Below are 23,874 nucleotides of genomic sequence, written 5' to 3'. Positions count from 1 at the left end.
TATTGGCGCAAGCGCGGGAGTCAAATTTCCGGCAACGTACCCTCTGCGTCCGCAATCACGTGACAAGCCGTCGGCTACGAGGTCTGCGCGCCCCGGAAGTTCTCGTCTTCGTTCGGAGGAAGGAGGCGTGGGGCGACCGAGGGAGGCCGCTGCGAGGCTGTGACTTTGAGACTCGCGCGATGATGCGATTGCTGTTTCCTCCTCTGAAAGCGGTGCTGGGCAGTCCGGGCGTCCGGCTGCAGGCTGCTGGGGGAGCTCACCGGGTAGGGGCGCCCCGACGGGGCTCTCCAAGGGCTAGAGCAGGCTTGGGGAGAAGCGAAAGGCGGGTCGGCCAGGGGGGGAGGGCGTGAGGACGGGGCCCCCGTGTGGCGCCCGAGGTGGTAGCGGAGGGGCCCCAGAATCCCTCATTCACTGTTGCGTGATGGCCCTGATTTCGCGCCCCCGTATTTTGTCCCTTTCTGCGCATGTTGCCTCTGTCCCCCAAGAGAAGGTTAATTCCTTGAGGATCCCGTGGGATGACGGGTATAAAGCTTTATGCCAACGCTAGGAGTCCCTTCGCCGGAGCTGGGCCTGGGTCTGGAAGTCTGGAAGGTCGGGGACCAATCACGACCTCTCTCCGTGTCAAGGTCTTCCAGTCTCAAGTGGGAATGACCTCCCAGGGTTGTTGAACTGGGGGCTAATGCTTTTTTCCTTCATGTTTTTGTGCATAAAGGAACAGCTCTTAAGAAATGCTTTCCTGAGTGAATGAGTACAAGGTGCTGTGCTTGGTGCTGGGGAAGACACAAAGACAAGTGCTTGAGTCATTGAATTGGGAGCCTTGGGCTCTGGTCCCTGCCCAACTACAGAGCTAGCACCTAGCACAGCACCGGGAACCCTCGGAACTTAATACAAACTTGTGGGATGGACGAGTCTGAAGGGGTCAGTCTCGTTTGCTCTGAAAAAAGGAGAACTGCACTGAACGATCCTTAAGCTTTCTGCTAGTGATATATGATCAGAAATAAATGACTGCATCCCAGTTCTGACTTCATAGGATCTAGATAAAGAGCTCAGAATTTCAAGGGGGGGGGGGGGGCAAATGTTTTTTCCAGTTCTACATGGCTAATAAGTGTCTGACGTAGGATTTGAGTCTAGATCTTCCTGATTACAAATCCAGCTGCTGCATACCAGACCCAAGTTGTGAAGAAAAGCCCTTTGAAAACCATACTGTAATTAGTGAATTTGATCAAATATGATCCTGGTCCTTAAGAAATTTATAATTAATAAGAAATAGACGCATACAAAGGGTAAAATTTTTGCCATGTTAGAAAGATCTTATTTTCATTCTAAAGTCATGATATTTCTTCCCTTGGTCCTTAGTGCGGTTGCCATTATGGGCAAAAGCTCTCTCTCTTGCAAAGACAGCACAGTACTCTGTCTGAAGTAGCTTTGCAGTCTGGAAGGGGAGCAGTGTCTGTCCCCACAAAGGCTGCCCAGCGCATTATGGGTCGTTGGCTCTTGGTCTGCAGCGGAACAGTAGCAGGAGCGGTGATTCTTGGTGGAGTGACTAGGTGAGCAGTACTCAATAAAACTTCTGCCAATCAGTAAAATTAGGCACCAATAATTTTGATGGGGGTCAGTTTGGTGGTACAGTGGATAAACTGTTAGAAGACATGAGTCTGGATGCAGCCCCAGACATTAACTGTGTGAATCTGGGCAAGTCATTCAACCCTGTGCCTCAGTTTCTTCATCAGAGAAATTAGCTGGAGAAGGAAATGTCAACTCATTTCAGCATCTTTGCGAAGAAAATTCCAAATGGGATCCCAAAGTTGGATGCAACTGAAATGAGTCTACAACAAATGATTCTGATACCTTTTTCTAGAGCACAATAATGCAGAGTGAAAAGAGTACAAAATTCAAAAATAGGATATGGGACACTGCCATTAACATGGGCAAATTATGAAAACTTCTTGGGCCTTAGTATCCTCATCTGTCAAATGAAGGGGTTGGACTGTATGATCTCAGGCTCTTTTCAGATCTGGAATTCTAAATCTCTAACTATACTGAATGATACATTTCATTGGAACAGATTTAATGTTGACTGAGCCAGTCAAAGACTAGCAGGAAGAGAAAGATGGGAGAAGAGATGGGTTAAACTCATGCCTAATAATGCTTTGACTTTAAGGAAAATTACCAAAAAAAATCAGTGAGAAGGGAAAGCAGAATGTTATCCTTAGCAAGGTTAAATCTAGATTTTTATTCCTTTATAAGTAATGAAGCCAGTAACCTAATATCTATTTCTGTTTTCATCTTAAGGTTGACAGAGTCTGGGCTCTCCATGGTAGATTGGCACTTGATAAAAGGAATGAAACCACCCACAAGCCAAGAAGAATGGGAAGCAGAGTTCCAAAAATACCAGCAGTTTCCAGAATTTAAAATGTAAGCACAATAATTTGCAACTAATAATGGACACCAAATGTTTATTAAGTAGAATTAAGTTTGTTGAGTGAAAGTAAAGGGGAAAACAAAAACAGAAATCCCATAGGAACATTTTAATTGCGGTAGTTAGATCAGTGGCTTGGGAGGAACATCTTAATCTGCATTACTTTTTTTATTTTTTAAATACTGGTTTATTACCTATAATCAGATATTTAAAAATATGTGATTCTGTCAATATAGACTTTGTGTGCTCCCTGGATTATACTTAAAAATTCAAAGTAGCCTTTTGATCACTGACAGACTTGAGGGTCTTTCAGGAGTTTAAGATATTCCTTTGAGGAATGCAGAACACTGAAGATACTGAATTTTCCTAAATATGTGTAAAATGCTGTTTGTATTAAAGATACTAACAAATGGGATACTAGATCGTTAATTTTACTTGGCTTCCTGAATTCTGAAGGTTTAAACTTCTTAGTGCAGCTTGATTTTGTACACACACACATACACACAATATGCGTGTGCGCCTTACACAGAACCAAGTAGAGTTAACCTGTTGACAAATAAAATATACTCTGATGTTTAATTTCTTAATCAAGGGGCAGTAACTTTTGGCTTCAGAAAAAAAAACCAAGGTATTCCTATTTTATAAGGCTATGTAATTGTATTTTTATTTTGTCATGTTAAACTTAACTAAGAAATTATTCTCTTATTCTCTTTTATTGATTTCCCTCTCACCTAGCTTGAACCATAACATGACATTAGCAGAATTCAAGTTTATCTGGTACATGGAATACTCACACAGAATGTGGGGTCGGATTGTGGGCCTAGCATATGTCCTTCCCACTGTCTACTTTTGGAGAAAGGGCTGGCTCACCCATGGCATGAAAGGTCGTGTTCTTGCCCTCTGTGGTTTAGTCTGTTTCCAGGTGAGTTACACACCATTCAAAAATTCTCAGAAATATCAACTTGAGCTTACAAATTGACCTATATTTTGACTAAATCAGAAAGCTATTTCCAAGTTTTGTGACTCATTCTTTGTGCTATAGGATTTCCTCTTATAGCTAGAGGTTGAAGTTAGGTTCCTTCCAGCTCTACATGTGTGATCCTATAACTGCACCTTAGAATATTTTAAAGTTGTGCTAGGGTGGCATTAGTTAAGAGAGTTTGGTAAAGGGGGAAAGGAGATAGAGGTTACCTTAAAAAGATATCCAGGTGAAGTAGGAACTAGAAAACAGGTGAGGGATCAAAGTTAGAGATTTAGCTGAGCAATAAACATAGATTATTCATTCTTTCCATCAGTAAATATTTATTAAACATCTACGTGTGCCAATCACAATGTCAGGCACTGAGAATACAAAAAGAAAAACAGGTCCTTCACTCAAGAAGTTTACGACTATTGGTGGAAGACAATACAAAAGGAAACTGGGGAACAGAGGGGAAGGTATAAGGGAAGAGGAGGGGGATGGGAAACGACCAAGTCCAAAGGAGTAGGACTGATTGGGAAATAAATTGTTGGCTGGCCTGGCTTCCCTTCTTAAATGGATCCCAATCAGAGGAAAGGGTATCTGAGAAGTGTATATTCCAGGACTAAAGAACGATGAGATTTTGGGGGCAATGAAGGCCAAATCCTGAGGCTTGTGGACAGGTGAGAAATGAAGAGAAATAGTAATTGAGATGGTTTATGTAAGTTCCTGACTGAAAAGAGCTTTAGAAGACTCCCCACAGTTAAATGTACATTTTAAGTGTAAATGTGAGAGCTTAAAAAGATGATAGATGATAAAAACATGTGTCTGGTGTCTCAGTGTAATGCTGGAAAAACTGAGGCAGAATACTGATTAGAGAACAATTTAATAATTTATTAAATGGGAGAGATTTACTGGGACCAATGGATCCATGTCTGGTCCCAGGGCTGAAGGAGACTCCAAGAATCCAGCAGTGAATATCAGATAACAAGATTCTTTTATGAGGTTACAAGAACAATGACAAGAGGCTCTTGATATTCTAATGAAGTCTAAAATGGATAAAGACTTTTATCTTATCAAACATTAAGAGGGAATGGTTATAACCTCAGGCAGAGTAACTGAATAGGACAATTAGGGAAACTGGGTCAGGACATTTAAAAAGAAGTGTGGCACATCTGGAGCTGCTGAAACATGAGCCCAGAGCAGTGAAGTCTAAAAGGAGGTATGAGCATCAGGACTAACCAGCTGAAAGACAGGAGATGAAGAGTAGTTGGAAAAGACAGAGGGGAAATGACTTTTCAAAATAAGAAATGAGAATGTTAAAGATAGAGGGAGAGGCCAGGAAAGATGCCAGAAAGCTTCTTAGGAATATATATTTTTGTATATATAAAAATAATTTTGTGTATGTAATGAACTGAAGAGCTATCTTCAAGGGGGAAAGAAATTACAAAAAGGACCTTTTGAAGTCGAAACTTATTCATATCCCTGTATGAACATAAACAAATCACTTAGCCACTTTGCTTCTTAGTTTCTTCATCTACAAAATGAGAGGATTGGGTTAGATGGGTCTCTTAAAAGTCTTTTCTGTTTGAAATCTATATCCTGAGATCTTTTGCATAGGTAGCAGGGTGGAAGATGTACAATGGTGGGATGGTTATATTACAGCCCTGCCCCTTTTTAGCTAGGGAGCCAGCTCACAACTAGAACATTGTCCATTAAAATCATTTGAGCTGGTAATTGCCTTTAATAATATGGTTTTTATGCCAGAAAGAAAGGAATAAAAGTAGAAACAAAATTCCTTATTGAAATAGGACCTAAAGTAAATCTGGAGCTGTTAGATTTTCAAAATATGAGAGGAGAAACATCTCAAAAGTTATGCCACCAAAAAAGTGGATAGATGTTGGGGAATAGGATTTCTCTATTTTGGGGATGAGATAATTTCTGAAACCTCAGGAACTTTATGTAAGAAAGAAAATATCTTAGCAAGAACTCCACTAACTGATGAATGCAGGAAAGATTTATTTTACATTGCAAGAATGGATGCCTAGGTTAGTAGATACACTTTTGAAACACCAAAGGCAGTGTTTTATTTCCTATCCTGCAAGTCCTCTCTGTTAATTGTGTGTTCAGAAATTATAGAATATGAACCTCACTGCCCTGAAAGAGCTTACATTTTTAAGGGAGGAAGATAACCTGAAGAGATAGGTCCTGAGGGCTCCTGTTCAAATCTAAAACCTCCATCCCTGATTACAGTCTTTTGTGGGTTTCAGTTTAATTGTTTCATTTCTCCAATTTGATTTTCATAACTGTGGAAACTAAATCCTCATCCATTTCTCACAATTGCATAATAAAGCTAAATTATTTCCCTTTTATTGACTCATACCTCATCCTCTGGAAAGTATGTCTCACCCTGTATACTGCTCTGGAGTAATTCACATCCATCTCCATTCTCCTATGATAAGACTTTTAGCCAGGGCCGGCTCTATACCCCTTATCAGCCTGAAGTAATTATAGAAAATGAGACCCTCATCCAAAACTCCAATTGAATTTGGATCCCAGTTCTTTGAGGGGAGAATGATATGATCTTTGCTGCCCCAACCCCAATAATTCTGTCACGGACTCTTTCTCAGGGACCTCATTAGAACAAAAGGGCCTTCTACGTTTTACCATGCATACCTTAATCCAATCAGAGGGACTTTTCTGAGATTGTCCAAACTATGCAAAATCTGAGATCATCCAGTTTTCCTATTCTGCCCAATTCTATCTTTTCTTACTTTTTCTTTCTCTCTTAAACCCTTGCCTCATTCTGCTGGGTTCTCCCTTATGGAAGAGACCTGCAAGTTGTGTTACTCCTTACCCCATATATCACCACATCAATGCCCTTGCTTGATTTGGGGGTGGATGGAGGGTGGGGAAGTATATAGCTATGTAGTTAATTCGAATCATGTTATATCTTATTCTCTCTCCATTTGTTATTAGGGACTGTTGGGGTGGTATATGGTGAAGAGTGGATTAGAAGAAAAGCCAGATTCTTATGACATCCCTCGGGTGAGCCAGTATCGTCTGGCCGCTCACTTGGGCTCTGCCCTTGTCCTCTACTGTGCCAGCTTGTGGACTGGACTCTCCCTCTTGCTTCCTCGAGACAAGGTAAAAGACAGCCTGCAACCTACAGACAATTCTGGCATCTGCTCATATTCTTGAAGTGATGCTAGTATTAGGGAACTGGGTGTCTGGGCTAATTGACGATTTAGAAGTTTGTGAACTATGGATGCTGTTTGACCTAAATGAGGCTTTCCTTATAAAGAAGTCTACCAATGTTCTAGAAACAAGAAGTTACCAAGAATGAAAGGAGTATTGAATTCTATGACCCAATAATTTTTGAAAGAGACTTAGAACAAATCATGCAAGGGCAGAACATTTTATCAGCATTACAGTATACAGTGAAGTCCTTTAAAGATGATGGAAAGACAGAGTTTGAGATAATGAGGTTGGAAGGGCTTCTTTAAATTTTTTAAGATCCTGCATCTCTTTGTCAGTATCTGGGGGAAATCTACAGACCACTTCTCAGAATGATTGTTTTTAAATGCATCAAATAAATACATAGGATTACAAGGAAAGCTCAGTTCATTTCTTATAATTAGGTACGGTTTAAAAAAAAAAAAAACAAGTCCATGGACCTTAGGTTAAAAACCTCTTTTCTAAGGAAAGCTCAGTTCATTTCTTATAATTAGGTACGGTTTAAAACAAAACAAAACAAAACAAAAAAAAAAAAAAAAAACAAGTCCATGGACCTTAGGTTAAAAACCTCTTTTCTAAAACACCAAATCCCAGGCACTTGTTCTCAGATATCCAAAGGAAGAAAGATAAGAGGATTCAGAGCAAAGTTTGTTTGTGAATATTAGGTAACATAAAATAAGAAAAGTCTCACATACTTAGATGTATGCATAGTACTTCAGTGGTGTACTATTATGTGTTCTACATATTAGTTAAAGGATACTGGACTAATTTAATATGTAAAACCAAGGTATGACACTTTTCATCATTGTAAACACTAATATGCTATAGCAAAGCAGTATATATATATATATATATATATATATATATATATATATATATACTGTATACACACACACACACACACACACACGTCACTGCCTAGAGTGGCAAAAAAAAAAGCCTTGGATATGCTTTGGATGAGAATGTAATTGAGGTAATGATAGAGCCTTTAAATTGAAACATCTAGGAAAGTTGTTTGAAATTGAGAACTTGAACTTGGGAGAGATACAGATGGGGTTATCTCCATTAAAGTAATAATTGAAATTATAAGAATGGATAAACTCTATAAGGAAAAGTAAAAACAGAAAGCTGAGTACAGACATAAGCATTAGAGGTATTTAAGGAATGGACCAGGAAGGAGAGATGAAGTGGAGTCACTAATTGATGGAGTTTGACAGTGAAAAAGAGCCAAGAGAAAGCAGGGTCAAGATTACATAGAGAAAAAAAAATTTTTTTTTTTTTTGTAAACTTTATTTTTTTCAATTTAAATACAAAGTGTGTGTGTGAGGGTACATTTCCCTGTAGATAGCAGAACATGAGAATTCTGTATAAAATAATAAATTTCCATTTCAAGAAAATTTATATATTAGAGAATTAACTTTTGAGAGAGGTAGAGATATTTCTGATTGGCTCATTCGAGAAATTCTGATTAATATAGACGATAAGGAAGAAGGAATAGATATAAAAATATACCTAGAAATGAAAGGAAGAAGGATGGAGGTGTTCACATATAATTGCTTTCTTCAGGATTAGGTAACTGAAAGAAGCATTCTACCAGGGAGGAGATGGTGTCTGGCCTGAACTTTGAAGGAAACTAGGGATTATAAACAACAGCTCAGGGAAAGGAATTCGTCCTGGGCAGAAAGCCTGTGCAAGACACAAAGGAAGGAAAAGGCTAGTTGTAAAGAGAGGATCATAGGAACCTAGAAGGTCGCTTTGGAGCCAGGTGTGAAGAGCTTTAAATGGTGGACAAAGGAATTTGTATTTGAGCTCAGGGTTAATAGAGTCATTGAAGTGTTTTGAACCGCAGAGTGGTCACACCTGTGATCTCAAGAATATCATTTTGTCAGCCATGGAAGATAGATTGGAGAGGGGGAGATTTAAGACAGAGAGACCAGTAAGAAACTTTTTGTTTTAAGTCCAGACAAGGTGTTGAGGTATGCATGGAGTGGTGGCTTTTTAAATAGAGAGAAAGGGAAAGGTTCAAGGTACATGGAAGTGGAACTGACAAGACTTGGTGCCTGTTAGGATTTGAGGAGTGGGGGAAAGTGTAACTAAGGTTGTCTCCTAGTTTGCAAACATGGGAGATTGGAAGAATGATGGTGGTCTTCACAGAAATCGGGAAGTTAGGAAAAGAAGTGGATTTGAGTTCATGTAATGTAATGAATTATTTTAAGTCTGAAATAGCTAGCAGGCAATTAGTAATTGGATATAAGATAAATAGCTTTTGAAGGCATCTGTGAAGAGATAATTAAACCCATGGGAATTGATGAAGACGCCAAAAGAAAGAAGGAAAAAAGGCTCAGAGCAGAGGGTTGGGTTATACTTAAACTGGCAGGATATGGATGGTGATACAGCAAAGAAATCCAAAGAGGAATCGGAAAGGTTGGAGGAGATTCAGTCATGAAAACCAGAGGAAAAGAGCTTAGCTGGAAGCCGTTGAGCATTTATCAATTGGAGAATGGCTTTTATTTTTATATACTTGAATCAGTTCCATGTAGATCTAGGAAATGAGATTCTTTTGTTTTTTCCCAAATTTATTTTATATAAAGAAACAGAATAAGCAAAAAGAAAACAGAAAAGCAATACAAAACAAAATGAAACAAAACAAAAAAGAGCATTATCATGTGCCCAGCAGAACATCAGGGAGGATTCAAAATCTATAACAACAAATGCCAATTTTAAAAAGTATATATTTTAGTAGAAGAAATTATATTCGTGAGTGTAAATTATTCTTTGTTCTCTGCTGTGTACCTTATTTACTTTATTCTTCCTTCCTCCCCCTCCCCCCTCCCCCCCCCCCATTCATGCCTCTCTACCCCTACAGTTAAGGCTATAGTTAAGAAAGGTTATATTTATAGATATGTAGATATAGATATATACATACACCCATGTGTGTCTACACATCTCCCTTTCATTGTCCCATCACCCCTAAGCAAGCTACAGTTAAGAAAAGATATATAATATGTAGATATATCTATATCTGTCTATATTCATACACACACTCACTCTGTACTCTACATACACACACATCTTTCCTATCTCTGCTGGCTCTTTCATTAAATTCTACTCCATAGCTTACTATTACTTAATCTCCCCCCCATCCAGAGATCCCTCCTTCTTCCCTCTTCTTCCCTCACCCTTTGATTTTGCGTCCACCTATCTCTCCCCCTTATTCTATTATAGATTTTAGAAGGTGCTATACCATTCATTGTATATATGCATTGTTACCTATTGAACCCATTCCTGGTGTGAATAGATTTTCAGAACTATGAGCCTTCCTTCCCCCCTCTACTACCTCTTCATCACATATAAAATGATTACTATTTTTACCTTTACTCTGCTAGTCTTTCTTTTTTTTCCCCTGAGGGGAAAGAATATAAAACATTTTGGGTTATACTTAAAGTGGCAGGATATGGATGGTGATACAGCAAAGAAATCCAAAAAGGAATCGGAAAGGTTGGAAGAGATTCAGTCATGAAAAACCAGAGGAAAAGAGCTTAGCTGGAAGCCGTTGAGCATTTATCAATTGGAGAATGGCTTTTATTTTTATATATTTGAATCAGTTCCATGTAGATCTAGGAAATGAGATTCTTTTGTTTTTTCCCAAATTTATTTTATTTAAAGAAACAGAATAAGCAAAAAGAAAACAAAAGCAATACAAAACAAAATGAAACAAAGAAAGATTGACAGAGGGGCAGTTAGATGGTATTAGTGTATATGTAGTATATACCTCCTTTTCTAATTAGTTAACTTTTTTTTATAATCTTGTTTTTCTTGGATGGTTTTAATTTTTTTTTATTAAGTTTTTCCTTAATGTCTCATTTGACTTTTGAGTTCTTCAGTAAATTCTGTCTGGGCAGGGAGCCATTTCACCTTACTTTTTTGCAGTAGAAGCTTTTTTTTTTTTTTTTTTTAAGCTAAAACATCCTCTGAAGATGAATCCCAGTCTTCCCTGTTCCTATAATGTGTTCCAGTGGTAGGGTTCTTTTTTCTTTGCCAGTCCATTTTTTTTTTTTATAAGAGTATTAATGTTAATAGTCTAATCATGGTTTGGGGGGATGGTGCCTCTGGCTTCACCTCAGCTCTTACCTCTAACCAGGAACCTCAAACCAAGAGCTACCCCTTCCTGCAAGTACCTGCAGCCAGCAGTGCCCCTGCCCTGCTTCTTCTGTGCTCACCAGGTGCTGGTTCTTTATTTGGGACCTTCTGAGGAAGTGAAAGTCTGTGTGGTTCCTGCTGAGGCTCCAGCCACAACCTAGCTGAGGGATCTCCACTTGGGTGTTTTCTGTAGAGCTAGGGGAGGTTGCACTTCAAACAGGTTAAGCCCCAGCTTGAAGTCTTTCTTCAGATCTTGTTGAGTTGTATCAGAAGGACCCCTGTTCTGCCCCAATTCTTCTTGGTTTTTTACCAGTCCTTGCTTACCCTGAAGCACAAATTTCTTCTATTTGTGGGGAAGGTGGGAAAGCTTTAAATTTACCAATCTACTCCGCCATCTTCCCAGAATCCTCCCCATGAGATTCTTATCAATGAAACTTGCTGCACAGATCTGCCCCAAGTCTTCCATCCCCATTACCTGTTTCTTTGGCAGTTAGGTGGCAACATGGATATAGCTCTGGAATCAGGAAAACTCATCTTTGTGAGTTCAAATCTGGCTTCAGACAATATCTGCTGCATTATCCTGGTCAAGTCACTTAACCCTTTTTGCCTCAATTTTTTCTGTCATGAGCTGGAGAAGGAAGGAGCAGACTACTCCAGGATCTTTGCCAAGAAAACTCAAAAATGGAGTCATAAAGAAGCAGTCATGATGAAATGACTGAACCATTTGTTTCCTTTCTAGTTTTAGCTGCATTGATTTTGATTGTATAAAAATGTATAAGTTTTATCTAATACCAGAGAGAATAGTCGCAAACAAAGCAAAACTCCTAATTCTGAAGGTAGGATTAAAAAAAAGAAAGAAAAGAACTAGAGTTGAAGGGAATGCCCATCAATTGAGGAATGACTGAATAAATTTGTGGCATATGAATGTGATGAAATATGATTTTGCCATGAGAATTGATGAAAGAGGATTGATGTGAAAAAGGATTGAAAGTAAATTGATGCTGAGTAAAGTAAGCAGCACCAAAAAGGCATCAACAAAGACAGAAAAGTTGTAAAGAAACAAAAACCAACTTTGGAAGCTTTAAGAACTCTGGTCAGTGAAATTTCTGCACCAGAACATGGAGGATGAAGCATGTTGTCCCTGTCAGCACTCACTGGTAATCATCTAGAGAAACACCTTTTGTGGAAAAGGGTCCTGCTATTCCTATCAAGTGCCATTCACAAGACAGGTTGGCTAGCATTGCTCAAGTACCAAGGCAAGGAATCCTGAGGGAGGTACAGAGGGCAGCTGGTGCCAGGCAAGTCAAACTACAAAGTACCCTCCGGACCACCATCTCCCCTCAGATCCTGATGGACAGACCAAGAGCCTGGGGAGTAGCAATGTGCTAGGTCTCACGCACCATTCACAACTACCATTCTGGGAATCAGCCTCTAAAGATGGAGCCCAGCAACCACTCCTGCAGAAGTTACAGTCATGCTCCTTGTCTTGGCCCTGTCAAATGGCTCAGTCTTGAAAACATGTCATTTTATCAGTGAGAATGACAGAAAAAAAGAGGCATTAAAAACTGCTTTGCTCTTATATTGTTTTTTTTTTTTTTAATTTTTAAATCTTTTTATTTATTTTAATCAAGTGGAAAATAGGAAAAAATATAGCCATGTACACAGCAGAACACAAGATTCAAAAGATAAATCTTCATTTCAAGCAAACCTAAATAATAAATACTAGACATCATGTTCAGATCTGTCCGACTTTTCTTGGTTTCCTTGTAGGTTTTTTTTTTGTACTCTGCTGTGCAGTTTTTTATTCTTTTTATTTTTAAAAATGTTTCTTTTGAAGTATCTGAGGCAGTAAGGCGGCACAGTTGATGGAGCATCAGACTTGAAGTCAAAAAGCCTTGTTTGCTCTTATATTGTAATGACCATGGAGACTCTCCATCTTACTTGCAGCTGAGACCTTTCATATGTGTTATCTTCCCCGTTAGAGTGTGAGCTCTGTGAGAGCTGGGACTATCGTACTTTTCTATTCCTGTCCCCAACACTTAGCTCAGTGCTTTGTCCTTTAGTAAATGCTTGACAAATGTTTTTTTTTTTTTTTTCATTTATTCTTAACAGAAAGATGATGAAATCAGGGTACAAAAATAAACATACATTTTTAGACATGGTCTCTGTGATGATTCATTTTGCTTGTCAATGCTTATTACAAGGGATTTCTGTTCTCAATTGGAGGAGCAGTTGGGAATGTGGTGAAAGATTAGCAGTAGTGATAACTCCTCCCTCCCCCCTTCCCTAAAGGCTTTTGAAACATTACTTAAAATGTATAGACCTTGGGGGCAGCTAGATGGTGTAGTGGATAAAATGCTGGCCCTGAAGTCAGAAGGACCCGAGTTCAAATATGGCCTCACACACTTAATACTTCGTAGCTATGTGACCCTGGGCAAGTTACTTAACCCCAATTGCCTCCAAAAAAAAAAAAAAAAAGCACAGAAGTGAACCTAAGGATAAAAGGAGTCCCAAACAAGAGATTTCAAAAATAAAGTGAAATTTGTTATATACTTTCTAAAATTGCAAGAAAAATGACCTGAAGATTCACATGTTTATATACAGTCTTCTTTTTATGTTCTGCTACATGTGTGAAAATACTCTTTTTGAGGGGATTTAGGTTCAGTATTTAATATTTTTTTTAAAGAAAAGAGAAAACTGGAATAGACATAGAGACTCATTTTTATTCTGTTAGCACCTTGTCAGTGCTCATCTAGTAAATATTTAACTTATCCAGACTTGTTTAGTATTTAGTGTATGCTACATAAAATAGCCTTATCTCTTAGGACAGATCTCTTCAAACATTGTAAAACATTTTAACTTCTTGAGCTAGACACTTAGTTGTCTTTATTCATTTATTTTTATTTGATTTGGGAAAAAATATGTTACCTTGCAGTATCATTTATTAACGTTTTTCATTTACAAAACATATGGATGGGTAATTTTTCAACACTGACCTTTGCAAAACTTTCTGTTCCAAATTTTTCCCTTCTTCCCCCCACTCCCTCCCCTAGATGGCAGGTAGTCAAATACATGTTAAATATATTAAAATATATTTTAAATCCAATATATGTATACATATTTATACAGTTATTTTGCTTCACAAGGAAAATCGGATCTTGAAAGAAAAAAAAAAGCCTGAGAAGGAAAACAAAATCCAAGCAAACATCACCAGAAAGCATGAAAATGCTATGTTGTGGCCCACACTCAGACCTCTCTCTGGGTGTAGATGGCTTTCTTCGTCACTGAGCAATTGGAACTGGTTTGAATCATCTCATTGTTGAAGAGAGCCACGTCCATCAGAATTGATCATCATATAGTCTTGTTGCCGTGTGTAATGATCTCCTGGTTCTCATTTTCCTCAGCATCAGTTCGTGTAAGTCTCTCCAGGCCTCTCTGAAATCATCCTGCTGGTCGTTTCTTACAGAACAATAATATTCCATAACATTCATGTACCAGAATTCAGCCATTCTCCAACTGATGGGCATCCACTTAGTTTCCAGTTTCTGGCTACTACAAACAGGGCTGCCATAAACATTTTTGCACATGTGGGTTCCTTTCCCTCCTTAAGATCTCTTTGGGATCCAGTAGAAACACTGCTGGGTCAAAGGTAGGCAATTGGGTAACTTTTTGAGCATAGTTCCAAATTTGCAGTATCATTTAAGTAATTCATCTTCTTTATGTTACACAGTTGCCAGAAACCCGAAAGCTCTTGCAGCTGAGGCGATTTGCTCATGGGACAGCAGGCCTGGTTTTCCTTACAGCTCTTTCAGGTATGAGATCTTGTTATCAGATGAATGGTACCATTATTCATCCTGTGATCTTCTCTTGATTCTTATTCCTTTCCTAGTTCATCTATCTCTTCAGTCTCTATTTTCTGTCCTCAAATTCTCAGATGTGAGTCTGCATTTCTCCATCTTTAATTTGCTAGTCTTTTGTCACTTCAAAACGTAATTGATGAAATCTCAGTGCTCTGAAGGATGTTTTCCTGAGGAAGCATTGCTTTCATCCCTGAGAAGATAGAGATACCATAGTTATTCCTAGCTTCACTTTACCAAACCAATTTTGAATGTGTAATCAATAATTTTGACTAAGCTTTTCTTAAATGTATTATTCACATGGAACACCATTCTACAAAAGGAGTTTCCTAAAGAGCAGATGTTGCTCCTAATCAATGAATTCCTGGGGCACTCTATTGCTGCTGCAATAAATATAAAACTGCAAAAAATATAAATAAAAAATATAAAACCCTCCCTTTTTGAGCTTTTTATACACATGCTACTCACCTGGCTGTTACTTTTTTGTGCACTATGTTATGTATCTGTGTTTTCTCCATTGAAATAAAAGGCTAACACAGTGCCTGACACATAGTAAGTGCTTAACAAATGCCTTTGGATTACCAGAAAACCTCTATCACTTTTATTTTTTCTTCTTTGTGGCACCAGGATAAAAAAAAAAAAAAATTATAGCATATTTTGTGGTGAATTGTAAAAGATGTTATATTTGCTTTTTATGTGTAAAAGATATTCTATTTTTTTATGTGTAAAAGGTTATATTTGTTAGCTTCTTTCTTATTTTGAGTTTTTTAATTTATCCTGAACTGTAGGAGCCTTTGTGGCAGGCCTGGATGCTGGACTTGTATACAACTCCTTTCCTAAGATGGGAGACCACTGGATCCCAGAAGATCTCTTTACCTTCTCTCCAGTTCTTAGAAATGTCTTTGAGAATCCAACCATGGTGCAGTTTGATCATCGAGTCCTGGTATGTTTATCTAAAAGGAAGCAGGAAGTTCAGGGGCTGGTCACAGGCCTAGTCCCACTCAGATCAGCACAGGTCCTTTGACCTGCTCCATTTTTGGCTTGGAATGGTTTAGCCTAGTGGGCTCCCCTTCTTCTTCCCTCCCTGTCTCTGTAACAGTTAGTGTAGATATGCACTCAGTCCACTAGCTACCACACCCAGAAATTCAATTCAATTCAATTCAATTCAATTCAATTCAATTCATCAAATATTTTTTGAGAGTTTACTATACTAGCACTAAGAATACAAAAACAATACTCTTCACCCTCAAGGAACAAAGATTTGAACATTTATTAAGCACTATTCTAATGGAGGTATTTGGCAGGCACCATTAGAATACCATACAGTCTTCTTTGCCTTTAAGGAACTTGCAATCTAATGGCATGTGAAATGTAAACTTCTTGAGAAAGGATTATTTGTCATTGGTAGTGGTGTTGTGAACTCGAGGCCTAGCACACTACCTGGCCCACTGAGGTTTATTGAATTGAATTGAATTGAATGAGACAGAATGTGAAAAGGGTAAGGCAAAAAATTAAAAGTATAAATATTGGCAGAGAGCTTTAGAATCTTTTATTTTTGTAAAGAATGTTTTATATTGGTAGTTATATAATTCCTGTGAATGTCATAGTAGGTTAACAGCCAAATATTTTATATATGTTATTTTGATGAAATTTTTCTTTGTATCTCTCCTTCTTGGGCACAAAAATAGGCTAATAATTTCTATAACTCCATCTAATACTTTACTGAAGGTATTAATTATTTTGTAGTATTATACAGTGTCTTATAACCATGTACACAAACCAGTGGAGTACTGAGACTAAAAAGATTGACTTTTATTTCCAGAAGTTTGGAGTAATCAAAGGAACTTGGCAATTCCATTCCACTGTCCTCACATTAAATTTTGGTCTTAAACTTTTGTCCATTTGTACTATCTATACCAGCAGGTATATATGTGTGTATATGCTCATACATCCGTATATACCATACATGTATATAGGTATACATATTCATATACAATTAAACCTCCTGTGAATGTATTTGTACCTGCCTATGATTACATACCTATGTACATACACATATGTATGTCTGTATGTTCATATACAATGCATATGCTTGCATACATACACATACAAATGGATAATCCTACATGTTATGTGGCTGCACAATATGGCTTAGTCTCAGAAAAAGTCAAAGGAGACATTACAAAGGGTGATGGTGAGGTATGTGGTAGATGTGAACATATTGAAACCTGACAAATAAGGACCTTCAGAGAATAACTATTTTTTTCTTCTTTTTTTTAATTATAGCTTTTTATTTACAAGATATATGCATGGATAATTTTTCAGCATTGAGAATTGCAAAATCTTTTGTTCCAATTTTTCTCCTCCTTCCCCCCACCTCCTCCCCCAGATGGCAGGTTGACCAATACATGTTAAATATGTTAAAGTATAAGTTAAATACAATTTATTTATACATGTCCAAACAGTTATTTTGCTGTACAAAAAGAATCGGACTTTGAAGCAGTGTGCAATTAGCCTGTGAAGGAAATCTAAAATGCAGGTGGACAAAAAGAGGGATTGGGAATTCTATATAGTGGTTCATAGTCATCTCCCAGAGTTCTTTCTCTGGGTGTAGCTGGTTCAATTCATTACTGCTCTATTGGAACTGATTTGGTTCATCTCATTGTTGAAGATGACCATGTCCATCAGAATTGATCATCATATAGTATTGTTGTTGAAGTATATAATGATCTCCTGGTCCTGCTCATTTCACTCAGCATCAGTTCATGTAAGTCCAGAGCATAACTATTAAAGATGTCATCAGGGATTTCTCTGATTGAAAAAGAAGATGGACTGGTCATGTAGTGAGAAGGAAGAATAGCAGGAGATAATTCAAGATCCCCGGCGATTGGGGTCTTCACAATGTCAGGAGAAAAGGGAGCCTTTCAGTTAATTTTTGTAGAAAATTTTGGGGCAGACAGCATAGGCGAGTCATTGAGAGGACATCCAAATCAATAAGGTCACAGATCCATTTGAGTGCTAATTATTTTTCTTAATTTTTTCACTGAATTTCTGGGCTTCTCTAAACAAACCCTCCTATATGATCTATAAATAGAGATAATTTTGCTTCTTCTTTGCAATGTTTATTCTGTTTTTTTTTTTTTTTCCTTGTTGCTATAGCTGGCATTATTTTTTTAATTGAAGCTTTTTATTTTTAAAATATGCTAGGGTAATTTTTCAGTATTGACCCTTGCAAACTTTGTGTTCCAATTTCCCTCCCTTTCTCCCACCTCCTTTTCTAGTAGCAAGTAATCCAATATATGTTAAGCATGGTAAAAATATATGTAAATCCAATATAGGCGTACATATTTATACAATTATCTTGTATAGCTGGCATTTTTAACACTATTAGATGATAGTGAATGAAGATGACAACTTTACCCAGATTTTGGGGGGGAAAGCGTCTCCATTGGAAACAGTTCTATCTCTTGGTCTGTAAGTCTTTATAGGTAGGCATTAGTAATATGCCAGAAAACAATGTATATTTTTATTGAGTGTAAGGGGTGGAAGGTAGCAATTGGGGAACAGTCATTATTTCTTACTAGAAACACTGATTGGCTTACTCTTTCTTGTAGGGAATCGCTACAGTCACAGCCATTACTGGACTTTACTTCTTCTCCAGGAGAATCCCTCTTCCTCGAAGGGCCAAAATGGCAGTGACAACATTGCTGGCTGTGGCCTATGCACAGGTATGTATTGATTGCTTTAATTCTCATGGTTATGTTGGGGAGAACACTGGATTGAAGGTAGAAGAATTTGAATTTAAATTCGGACTCTGCTTTTAGTGCCTTTGTGACCATGCCTTTGGCTTTCATTGCCTTAGTTACTCATCTGTAAAATGAGAGTGTTCATGTAAATGTGGACTAAAGGACCCTTCTAACTCTTGATCCTATAATCCTTTAATGATATTGATAATAATTGCTATTTATATATAGCTTATTGCATAAGCTGTATGTTGTAATAAAAGCACATTGCTTACATTATCTCATTTGATCTTCACAAACAAACCTGTGACATAACAGTAGGATAGGTTCCCCATTTACAGATGGGGAAACTGAGGCTAGTGACTTGACCACAGTCTTGGATCTGGTAAGTAGATGGCCAGGGCTTAAATAATGAGTTCAGTGGTTTTTTTTTTTCCCATTATATTACATCTTTTAATCTGAGTGTGTCCTTGATGCCACAATGTGTTCTACTCATAGCTCGGAGCTTTTCTGTCCTATAATGAAGAGCAACAGAGATCTTGGAATTATGTGATAAAGGATGGCCTTGTCCAAGGGCTTGTGAATGTTTATTTCCATTAAAGAGCTTTCTAAGACCCACCCCAATTCTTCATCATGGCAAGGTGACGCTGGACTGTTTGTTACTGACAAAGCCGGCCAATGTAGGTTTTACCAGACTGCATAGGCTTTGGGTATGGGCCAGTGACAGATGGTCTGTGGTTTGTCTGGATTAACCTAGATGCCTTTGGAGGGGCTTATTACCTAGGTAGCCTAGGGGGGACTAACATTTTTATATACAGAAATTCTCAAAGATTATTCAACTTGTGAAGGGCTAATGTGTAGATAGAGGGACTATTCATGCTGACAAAATCGCAGATCTTGGAAGGATTGGTGGAAGATTGCCTGCTTGCATTTAGAGCGAGGTGAGCAAGACCGTAGAGGTCATAGAGCCCTACTCTTTTTGTAACTGAAGAAATGGAAATCCAGAGACATCAGTAACTGGCGAAGGCCAAAGCAGGAAGAAGCAGAGCTGGGAATTGACTCCCCGGGCTTACATCTTTTTCACTATGTCATTCTGCATCTCTTTTGTCTGGATTTTCCCCAGGACCAGGGAAATTATTATGTATAAAATAAAGTTAGTTCAGGTAATCTATGAAGCCCCTTCCAACTCTAATTCATTGGCCCTACTATCAGTGGTGTTGGTCAGGTATTTTTCAGTCACATAGGACTCTGTGACCCTGTTTGCGGTTTTCTTGGCAGAGATACTGTAGTTGGTTTGCCATTATCATCTCCACCTCATTTTACAGATGAGGAAACTGAGGCAAGCAGGGTGAAGTGAGTTGTCCAGGGTTACACCACTTGTGTCTGAGGCTAAATTTGAACTTAAGGATAAGTCTTCCTCACTCCAGGTCTGGCAGTCACTATACCAACCCAACAATTATGTTACAGGTGTTACCACAGACAGATCTCTCATACTCATAGGACTAAGTCATTCAACACTTTCTTTTACCCAAAATGAAGGAGCATTTGGCATTGTATCTCTGTTCCTCCTGTTGTGTCTTTGTATTCTTTATATTTATTTTCTTTTTTGTTTTCCATGGATGTAGCTTGTTTACATGCTAGGAATTATTATGAGATGTTCCCACTTTATTTTACTTTTAATACTAATGGGAGAACAAGTGGAAATATAGAACCTTATTTTGGCTAGCTATATATATTTTTTAATGATCACTATAATTACTATTCTCACTCATTGTCGTTTTTTTTTTTTTTTTTTTTTCCAACAGGTGGCCTTGGGCATTAGTACTCTACTAACGTATGTTCCAACTCCTTTGGCTGCAGTTCACCAGTCAGGGTCCCTCGCTTTGCTCAGCATTGCCCTTTGGCTTATGAACGAACTGAGGCGAATCCCAAAGTAATGCCCAGGCAGGTATTTTTCTGGACTCTTCCCAGGCTTTTGAGAGCTCTGTAGAGGGCATGAGGCTTCCCTCCTGTTGAATTAAAGAATTGATGTGGTAGACAGATCAGAAGATCAAGAATGAAGTTACTGATCTGAGGATTCTTTTTCAGACTAAACAAACTACTCTTCTTCCATAAGTTGTCACTTGCTTTTTAATGTGCTATTAAGATCCCTTCCAACTTTCACTACTCTGATTCTTTTGATACAGCAATACCACTGATAGGTCTGTGTCTCAGAGTTGGGAGGGAGGGAAGGAAAAAAAAAACTTTTTGTACAAACGTACAAAACTATAGTAGTTCCTTTTGTGGGAACTAAAATAAGGAAATTTTCTTTCTTTTTTATTTATTCGTTTTCAACATTTACTTTTATAAGATTTAGATTTTCATTTTTTTTCTTCTGTTCTTCCTTCCCTCCCCGGGTATGGCAAGCAATTTGATATGGGCTATATGCAATAATATTAGATATATTTCTATGTCAGTCATGTTGTTAAAGAAGAATGGAAAAAAGGGGAAAACCACATGAAAGAAGAAACAAACAAAAAATGGTAATAGTGTACTTTGATCTGCATTCAGATTCCATAGTTCTTTGGGTTTGGACAATATTTTCCATCATGAGTCTTTTGGAATTGCCTTAGGTCATTGTATGGCTGAGAAGAGCAAAATCTATCACAGTTCATTATTTGCACAATATTGATGTTACTGTGTGCAGTATTCTCCTAGTTCTGCTCACTTCACTCAGCATCAATTCGTGTAAATCTTTCCAGTCATCAGTTCTTATGGAACTATTCTATTATATCCACATACCACGACTTATGCCATTCCCTGATTGATGGACACCTCTGAAGAAATAGACATTGTGAGGAGATACCCATCAGTTGAAGGAAGAGTGCCTGAACAAGTTGTGGTGTATGATTGTAATGGAATATTATTGTGCTTTAGGAAATGATGAGCATTCAAAAAAACCTCATGAATTGATGGAAAGTAAAGTGAGCAGAACCAGAATAACATTGCAACATAACAATATTACTGTTGCAGTGTACAGAATTGTGAAGGATTTGGCTATTCTCAGCAAGACAAACCATTCCCAAAGGACTCATGATGGAAATCACCGTACATATCCAGAGAGAGAATTGATGTTGTTTGAATACAGACTGAAGGATACTCATTTTTTCATTTTTTCTTTTTTTTTTTTGGTTTGAGTTTTCTTGTACAAAATGCCTAATATGGAAATATTTTACATGATTACACTGTATATCCAGATTGCTTACCATTTCAGGGAGAGGGAAAAAGAGAAAGGGAAGGATAGAATGTGGAACTTAAAACTTAAAAATTGTTATTTTTACATGTAATTGGTGAAAAAAATAAAATACTATTTTAAAAGAACCTGATTCTGATTTAGTCATATGACATATAGGAAAACAACATGTGAAGTATTTATATTTATTATTTAAGCAACTTCTCAAGCTACTCCTTTAGCCCCCAAGGGAAGTAACTTTTCTCATTGACATTTCCTCCATTCTTGTCTTGCATTCCTTCAGATCTCCTGACTGATGTCGCTGATAGGTTTATCATAGGAGATGCAAAAGCAAAATGGCTTAAAATCAGCACATAAGGATTCTAGTCCCAGCTGTGCCATGTTGGCCATACCCTTGCCTCACTAGCTCCAGTTTTTAAAATGAAGATTTTAAATCCCTTCCTACTTTAAAATTCTGTATATGATTCCATATAAACATACTGTTAGCATGTTACCCTAGGTAATGTAACATCTTAAATAGTGATTCTTTAACCTAAGTAAAGTGATGGGATTTTTATTCGGGGGGGGGGGGGGGGGGGGGGGGGGGGGGGGGTTGTGTAGGGGATCCTTAAAAAGCTTTGCATGTCACAGTTTTCCCAGGATCAGCTTTGTGATGCCTCATAGACATAGTATAAGACTGAACCAGAATCCCAAGGATGGGATCTCAGCCTCCAGATTCCAGGAATCTCATTGGTGCAGGGGACACCTGGTGTGGAACCTCCCTCCACCAGGGTGGGTCAGCCCTTCTTTGTAACTTGGGGGCCTCGAACGTGGAGAAGAAAAGGCAGCACTTGCTCCCAGGCCTTCCTGCACAGCTCTCTTCACTTTGCTGTGATAAGTCGTCAAAGCTTCGGGTGCTCAAGTGTTGAAGAGGACGGGCCTATGTAGAGAGTGCCTTGTGGATGCTGCAGGAGATTCATTGCGTTGGAGAAGCAGGGTCTCCCTTCTGGGCAGTTTTGAGGGTTTGGTTTTTTGAAATGGTCGTCCCCAGAGAGGGGAAGGGAAGTCCAAGGCCAGACAATTTGTGACAAAATCAGGCCTCAGGCCCACGTGTCTGCACGACTGCAACCTTGGGCTTCTCAAGCTTGTTTGGTTCTTGAGCGGGCTTTAGCACCCTCTGGGTTCTGAGGATTCTTGCCCCTTTTGTGTGTGTGCTCAGCATGGTAGAGAGGGAAGGAGGCGGCTTCCGGTTGGGAAGCCTGGGTTTTCCTTGAGAGGCTGGCACTTGCCACACACCTACCCTAGCAAAACTGCTTTTCTGTCCGGGGTTTCCAGAGGCTAGACTGCGTGACTCTGGCCCTTGCAAGCCCTCCCTGATTGCTTGGCCTTCTGTTTGAATGTCTGACTTGGGTGACCTGAAATGACATTGACTTCATCTGCCATATTCTTTTCCAGCTTTCTTAGCGCCTGCCTCTCCACTAGAATCTATTTTCTTAAATAGCATTTATTCTGATCAATTTCTTTCATTTTAAAAGTTTTATTTTCCACTTGAGTTTTACAGCTGTCATTGTGAATATAGTTCCTTCTTTGTAGGATTACTGACTCCTTTGATGTTTTAGCTACATTCCCTCAACCTAAATCATTAGTAAAAAATTAGTATTTGGGTACCTTTACCCATCAGATTTTGTGCCAAAAATATGGAAGTTTGCCATTTGGTTCATTATGAAGCCCCTTTAGCAGAGCTACACGCATTATTTCCAGAAGCCCCACGTGACTCAGCAGCCAGCTTCCAAGGGGCTAAACAAACTCTTCTTGAGACTAGATCCAAGAATGCAAGGATCTGTGACTTACGTGAGGGAGGTGTCACTTAACTGATGTGACCCTGGTCTTGCAAGCCTCCAGCCCAGCTGTCCCCCACTACACCGGTGATGTCAAACTCCACTAAAAATGGGGGCCACTGAACCTTGGAGGATTCCTGTTACTGCATCATTTGTTCTACGTTCAGCTCGTGCAGATGAGTGTTGCAGGCCGTGTTTCAAACCCCTGCCCTGCACAGCTCTGTCTTTCAGAAAGCGCCTTCTTTGGTCACAAACTTGGGCCTTGGTTCCTCCCTTAGTGGGCAGAGGGCAGTATGACACTACTGCTTGTCTGTTCTGAGGCAGGGGAGGGGGGGAGGGAGTAAAGTTACTGGTAGGTGCATTTGGCCTTTTAACAGCTTGGGGAAGAATTCAGTGGGGACAGAAGAATCAAAACTATGGATGATCTTGGGGCCTTCACGAGTGAGTTTGGGGTAGGAAATAGCAAGTCCC

The 23,874-nt window shown here is 38.7% G+C and overlaps 1 protein-coding gene across 1 annotated transcript; it reads left to right on the top strand.

Moving 5' to 3' along the window:
• Positions 1-79: 79 nt before the first annotated feature.
• On the top strand, positions 80-20,597 carry LOC100925550 (cytochrome c oxidase assembly protein COX15 homolog). The gene is made up of 9 exons (XM_031956238.1): positions 80-263; positions 1,357-1,547; positions 2,293-2,415; positions 3,155-3,341; positions 6,357-6,524; positions 14,485-14,566; positions 15,400-15,554; positions 18,226-18,339; positions 20,160-20,597. Exons 1-9 carry the CDS (start codon positions 180-182, stop codon positions 20,289-20,291), a joined length of 1,236 nt encoding a protein of 411 aa, XP_031812098.1. The 5' UTR covers positions 80-179; the 3' UTR covers positions 20,292-20,597.
• The last annotated feature ends 3,277 nt before the right edge of the window (positions 20,598-23,874 follow it).

This window comes from Sarcophilus harrisii, chromosome 2 (genome assembly GCF_902635505.1).
Source record: "Sarcophilus harrisii chromosome 2, mSarHar1.11, whole genome shotgun sequence".
Lineage (NCBI taxonomy): Eukaryota > Metazoa > Chordata > Mammalia > Dasyuromorphia > Dasyuridae > Sarcophilus > Sarcophilus harrisii.
This window is presented reverse-complemented; position numbering and strand designations above follow the sequence as displayed.

Bases quoted from the DNA above. Each gene is read 5' to 3' on its own strand.
- LOC100925550 (XM_031956238.1), top strand. From the start codon at position 180: ATGATGCGATTGCTGTTTCCTCCTCTGAAAGCGGTGCTGGGCAGTCCG. The intron at 1,548-2,292 runs GTGAGCAGTACT...TTTCATCTTAAG, and splicing joins ATTCTTGGTGGAGTGACTAG to GTTGACAGAGTCTGGGCTCT. The intron at 3,342-6,356 runs GTGAGTTACACA...ATTTGTTATTAG, and splicing joins GTGGTTTAGTCTGTTTCCAG to GGACTGTTGGGGTGGTATAT.